General features: G+C 28.7%; 1 protein-coding gene across 1 annotated transcript; it reads left to right on the plus strand.

The window, feature by feature from the left end:
- Window positions 1-6,169: 6,169 nt before the first annotated feature.
- Window positions 6,170-6,721, plus strand: LOC115980397. The gene has a single exon (XM_031102645.1). It carries the CDS (start codon window positions 6,170-6,172, stop codon window positions 6,719-6,721), a length of 552 nt encoding a protein of 183 aa, XP_030958505.1.
- Window positions 6,722-7,165: the final 444 nt, after the last annotated feature.

Consider the following 7,165-nt stretch of genomic DNA (forward strand, 5'->3'; position numbering starts at 1 on the left):
TATTAAAATTAATTTTATATCCACTACTAACAACCAATATTAATTTATCATTTAAGATTTGATGTGAAAATGTTGTGTAATGGGGTGTTTTTTTTTTTTTTTTTTTTTTTTTTTAAATGGTTCTAACAGATATCTCAATAGTCTTGGGCTGGATTTGAGATTGAGCAAATGTCAAATAGCAACTCGTTCATTAGGCTAACTTGGGCCGAGCCTTATTGAACTATTGGGTTTGCTATATTCCTCTCTTATTTTCTTTTCTTTGTTTTTCTTCACATACCAACGCAACGGCAGAATATATATATTCTTATGTCTAGGGAGCAACTATATATTTTTTGTTGGATATATTTCAAAATAATTTACTTTTGTGATTATGTAAACAAGAACAATGCACAAATCTAATTATAAATAAGAACGTGATTAAATTCAATATATAAAAAGAAAATTATACAATAATTAAATAATTCTTGGATCAAATGCGTGAATAATGAATGATGTAGAATTGATCAAGTCTTGTGTTTGACAGAATTTCTTTAAAGCAGATTTCACCCTTCATACATTCAATAGTACTTAGAGACTCACATATGTCTACCTCTCAGGATAAAATAATCAATAACACATACAAGAAGCACTCATGCTCAACAAACTAAATTATGTCTCTTTCTCTCTTTTTGATTCTATGTTTATGCACAAAAATATATTCTCTTAGAGAAAGTTTCTTAGTAAAAAAAAAAAAAAGTTTTTATGAATGAGGGACTATTAATACATACATTAATAGTCTTGTAGAACTGATCGAGTCTTGTGTTTGATAGAATTTCCTTAAATCATATTTCGCCCCTCACACATTCAATAGTGTTTAGAGACTCATGGACGTCTGCCTCCCAAGATAAAATAATCAACAATACGTACAAGAAGCACTACAAAATCCATGCTCAATGAACTAAATTATGTCTCTTTCTCTCTTTTTGATTCTATGTTTATGCACAAAAATATATTCTCTCGGAGAAAGTTTCCTAGTAAAAAAAAAGTTTTTATGAATGAGGGACTATCAATATATACATTACACTTGAACAACTGTTATGCACAGACTTATTGACTAAAAAAATAAAATAATATATTAGTATTTGGACTAAGCCCAATCCAATGTCCAACTCATGAGCATATAAAATCATATATTATCTCTTTCCTCTCCTTTGTGGGGCTCAATGATTTTCACCACTTTAAATCCATGTTCAACTAAACACATTAAGAGTCAATTTCTTAATATTTTTAAACTAATATAAATAATTCCATAAACTCTGGGAACATATTTTCTTCTTTTCGTATCTTCTACCTTTGTGGGCACTAGGGAAATTACAATTGATCATTGAGGAATTGACATAATAGATAACATTCACGAAATATGTTATGAAAAGAAATCTATAGAGCTATGAGTTTCATAATAAATCAAGTTTTTGTTGTTACATAATGAATCTGGAATCAAATCTAGTCTAGGATATTTACCCCCAAAAAAAAAAAAAATTGTTATTTTTGCTTTATGGTAAAAAATAATCATTTTAGAGCATACATTATAGGTTCAAATCTTATCATATATGTGAGTTTCTATTAGTTGAACTAGTAAAGTTTATTATCATTGAATAAGAGATATGAGGTTCAAACTCCAAATAACTTATAAATCGATTGGTGTTTTCATTTGATGATAAAGAGTAATTATCATGAAGAGAAATCTTATCCTAGTAAGAATTTAGTTTCCCTGGTTTTGAAAAAAAGGCTATTCATCTTATTATGGCAAGAATTTAATTTCTTATTCTTCATTTTTATTGCAAATATCGAAGTTATATTTTTTCTTTAAAAAAAAAAAAAATCTCAAGAAACAATACATTTTGATGTGCATGAAATATATACAATAAAGTACTCACATATCTACATATTTAGCCTTACTTTTATGTTATTTTGTGACTGATTATATAACATCTTTGTGTTGTAGGTAATAAGGGCTTTACATGCAAAGTGGGGCTAGGCCAATTGAATCAAGCCAACTTACATCCAGCCAGGCATGAATTCAAGAAAAGACTAACCCAATTAAATTTAAGTCCAATTGGAGTAAGGAATCAAAGGAAATTTGCACCAAATCCAAGTCCAATTCGGATTAGGATTCCAGACTACACATCAGTTAGTATTTTTGGGATAACTTTTGGCTCAGATGTCCAATCGAGATTATTCAAGTTAGGCTGGAACGTTAACTTAAAGGGCTACAACTTTGTAGTTTACCAAAGTCCAAATTCTGACGTTAAATGGGCCAAAACCGTCGGTTAAGTGAAGCCTAAAAATCTGGTATTTTCTCCAAACGGGAATTCAACTTGTAATAGGATTCTTTAACCTATTTAAAGGCTTTTTAGGGCAAAATTCAAGGGGGCTGAGGCTAGTGCTAGGGCTGGGGCCTGTACATAGAGAGTGCGGCTACTTCTTTGGTTTTCTTCCATGACAGTTAGTTTTATTTTATTTGTCTAGTTTAATGTTTAGTATTTTATTTTTGTGTTTTAGTTCAATTACTATGAGTAGCTAAATTTATAATTAGAGTTGAGGATGAAATCTTGTTAAGGATTATCAGTAATATTTATGTGATTTGATTTTTCTCACAATAGTTGTTCTTTATTGATTTAAATTATTCTTTCTTCATATCAATTGACTAAGATGAAATTCTGGATATGAGTTCAATCATGTTTTTCTCATGATTTAGGATTCGTCTTAATTAATTGAATGCTTGGTTTATTAATTCTTGATTATAAAATTGGATATCGCTTGTGATTTGTCTGTCAATGGATACAATTTATGATTTGATTTTTAGAATTTGATATATCTTGTGATTTGTTTGACTACGGATACAATTGATGATTTGATTTTATACTTAAGAAGCGAAGAAGAACATGCTTTAGATTTTTAAACATAAGTTTTAATGATGATATTTTCCATGATAGCAAGATTGATTTCTAGATTATCATGTAGTGAGTTGGGAAAAATTAATGATCATAAATATATGCTGATATGACTTACAAGGTGGATTCCAAAACCTTAATTCCTTTCCTTTGATTGTTTAAATCTTTTTATTGCTTTATATCTTTTGCTTAGTTTAACTATTTGCTTAATTTTATTATTTGTTTAGTATATTTAATTGCAAACAATCAATTTTTATTAAACTAGATTAGGATTAATTTGGTTAAGGTTTAATTAATTTTCCTACGTTCATACAAGTCCCTGTGGGTTCGACTTCGTTCTTGTCCAACTATACTTTAGTACGGTCGTACACTTGCGAGTATTTTAAAATTTCACAACACATTTGTTTACCAAATGTGTATGGTATTTGAACACGGGATAAAAATGAGTAGTTTTTATGTGAAGAAATGGGTTTTTTTTTTTGGAAAAAGGTTTTTTTTTTTTTTTTTTTTTTTTTTTTTTTTTTTTTTAAACATAATTGTATTTGATTCAAATAGATAACAAATTCAAATAGGTATCAGAAATTTGAATATAAATGAGAATAATGGTTTTTTCCCCCTTTTTTACGTGAGATAGTATTACTCTTTTTTTTTTTTTTTGTAAGAAAAAAAAAAAACCAAAAAATATGTTATTTCAGAATTTGTATGATATTTTGGTATGCCAAAAATTGAAGATAAAACAGGAGAATCCTCTTTTTAGTAGTAGTAGTAGTAGTAGTAGTGTATAGACACACACACACACACACACACACTAGACTCATCACAAGCGCTTTGTGCGTGCAATAATACTCTTTTTATTTTATTTTATTTTATTGGTTTAGTGTTATAATACTTAAAAGTGATATATAAATAATTGTGTGTATTTATTTATTTATTTTTAAAGAAGGAGGTAAGGTAATGTGGAATAATGTTTAAAAATGAGATAGAGAACTATAAGAAGTTGAAACCAACAGGACATTTGAATTTATTGATTGGGATAAGAATTGTGATAATTGGGACAAGAAAGATGATATACGTTAGTGTGGATAGATGAGGATTTGTGATAATTGTATAGAAGTTGGATAACAAAAATTTTGGAATGTTTTAAAGAATTAAAAAACAAAAAACTATAGAAATTTCGGGGTAAGAATGAGTAGTTTTTATGTAAGGTAGGGTTTTTTTTTTTGGAAGAAGTAATTTTGTATTTATTTTATAAAGATAATTGAAGTATTTGAATTCAAATAGATAACAAATACAGATAGGAATTAGACATTTGAATATAAATGGGTGGTGAGAATAATAGTTTTTTTTTTTTTTTTTCCTTTTTGTTCGTGAGATAGTATTACTATTTTAACCTTTTTTTGCTTTCTTTTTTGTAGGGGAAAAAAATTAAACTAAAGGGTATGTTATTTTAGAATTTGTATGAGAATATTTTGGTACGCCAAAAATTGAAGGCGAAACAGGAAATCCTCTTATTAGACTTATCACATGCACTTTGCGCATACAATAATGCTTTTATTTATTTATTTATTTGTTTTTTGGTTTAGTATTATAATGCTTAAAAGTGATATATATAAATAACTGTTTATTTATTTATTTATTTTTAAGCAGGAGATAAGATAATGTGAAATAATGTTTAAAAATAAGAGAATCTTAAGAAGTTGAAACCCAATGGGACATTTGAATTTATTGATTGAGATAAGAATTGTGATAAGTACAAAAAATTGAGATTTGAACAAAAGAAAGATGATATACATTACTGTGGATGGATGGAGATTTGTGATAACTATATAGAATTTGGATAACAAAAATAAAGAATTCAAAAAAAAAAAAAAATGAAATTTCAGGATCAAAATGAGTAGTTTTTACTTTTTACGTGAGGTATTTTTTTTAGAAGAAGTAATTTTATATTTTTATATATATATATATATATATATAAAGATAATAAAAGTATTTGAATTCAAATAGATAACAAATACTTATAGGAATTAGGCATTTGAATACAAATGGGTGGTGAGAATAACGATTTTTTTTTATTTTATTTTATTTTTTATGTGAGATAGTATTACTGTTTTAACATTTTTTACTTTTTTGTAGGGAAAAAAAAAATTAAACTATAGAGTATGTTATTTCAGAATTTGTATGAGGATACTTTGGTACGCCGAAAATTGAAGATGAAAAAGGAGAATTCTCTTATTAATAGTGTGTATATATACATATATATATATATATATATATATATATTAAATATAATATTTTCAAACCAAATGGGATAAATCGGCTTTAAAAAAAAAAACCAAATGGGATAAATCATAGGGCAAAGGTTGCTAAAGTACCAAACTAAACCAAACATTTTCCTAAGATTTACAAATGTTGCTTCCAAAAAGAGGGGAAGTGGGGGAAGACCAATTTTTTTTTTTTTTTTCCTGGAGAATCAGCAAAAGTTCTAATATTTAAAAAGTAAATAAAATAAATATAACAAGCTGTTCTAGAGGTCATGATCATGATTCATGAATAATCAATCACCACTCTAGCTAGCGATGCAACTCATGATTTTCCAATTCCCATTGCCCTTAGTTAATAAAAGCTCTCCAATTTGGTAATTTCTAATGGGAAATTTTATGATAAGGGTTTGGATTCAATTGATCAACCATGTAATAACATCCCATCAAACTTGTCTAGACTTGTCATGAGCCTTGTAACTTACTAGTTGGCACCTCATCCATGCCTCCACAGTTTAAATCACCCCTCGCCTCTTGTAACTATTGGAAAAAAAAAAAAAAAAAAAAAAATCACCTGGACTTATGCAATTAATTCCAAGCAAAGTCAAGGTCTTTTGTTAATTAGTTAGTATATCCTTAATTCTAGTACTATTATGATCAATTCCTTGATTGAGCATAAATCAAGGACTACCAATATGTCCTTGATTTTAGTCTCAATCAAGGATCCCTTTTCCTCCTAGGTCAACTATTCAAGCCTAAACATTGAGGCCTTCCCATGTATATTCGGTTTTACAGAAGTACTTTAAATACTCAGGTCAAATATAGCTCTTTCATACATTGTTTCTTTTTCTCTCTGCGTCCTCATTCATAAGCATCCGAGCTTTTCTTATTAGTTTTCTCGTAAGTGCAAGAAGCACTGCCTTGAATTAGTTCAACATGTTTAGGTTAAATTGTATACCAGCATCTATCCTGGCAAAGATGGATACATATAAAATTGAAATAAATGGTGAAACGGTTAAGGCAAGTGTGGTCGATGATCCTGCTATGGTTGGTACTAAGATAGATGAGTTGGAGCCTTGGTTGCAAGCTTTAGAAAGTCGTATTGTAGGACTTGATGTTAAGCTTGACAACGCCAAGTTCGTGTTGGTTCTTTGTGTTGGGACTCGTTGCCTAATCTTTCGCTCACGCATAGCAGAAGTTCCTCCTGAGGCTCTTAGGGTGCTTATGGCTGATAATACTATTTGCTTTCTGAGTACCAAAATGGCTGACATGAACTTATTTAGCTTAAGATTAAGATGTAGTACAGTTGTTCAACTTGGGTACTTTGCTTCTAAGTGTCTGAAGAAAGCCCACATAAAAGATTATGGATTAGTAGAGTTGGCATGTGAAGTTGGAATAGATATAAAGGAATCAATTAGTGAATGCCCTGACTGGAGTGCTGAATTTTTCACACTGGAACAGATCAAGTATGCAGTGCACGATGCTTATACAACTTATGTCATTGGGAAAAAGCTGTTGAATATGCTCTAGTCTAAACTTCTAAGAACATGTCAACAATGGATTTGACAACATTGTATGCTATATGGGATTGTGTTTTTAAGAAATTTCTGTGTGTTTGGTAACTTTGGTTTATATCAATGGATCTAAATAATGTTTGGCAAAAATATCATTTTGATCTTTATATTTGGGATTATAGTCAATTAGGTCATTACATTTTAGTAGCATTCAATTTGGTATTTTTTTTTTCAACTCGTAGGCAATTAATCTGGTCTTTGCCGTCAACTCACTAATAAAAAATACTTAAAAACACAACTTGTATATTTGGCACACTTAAAGATAACTACTGTGACTATTAAAATAATAATAATAATAAATTTTAATTTACATTAAATAATTCCATATCAACTTTTAAAATAAATTCTAAACAAAAACTATAAAAAAAAAAGTCACTTTCTACTCGAAACTTCTCAAATT

This window comes from Quercus lobata, chromosome 3 (assembly GCF_001633185.2).
Source record: "Quercus lobata isolate SW786 chromosome 3, ValleyOak3.0 Primary Assembly, whole genome shotgun sequence".
Taxonomy (NCBI): domain Eukaryota; kingdom Viridiplantae; phylum Streptophyta; class Magnoliopsida; order Fagales; family Fagaceae; genus Quercus; species Quercus lobata.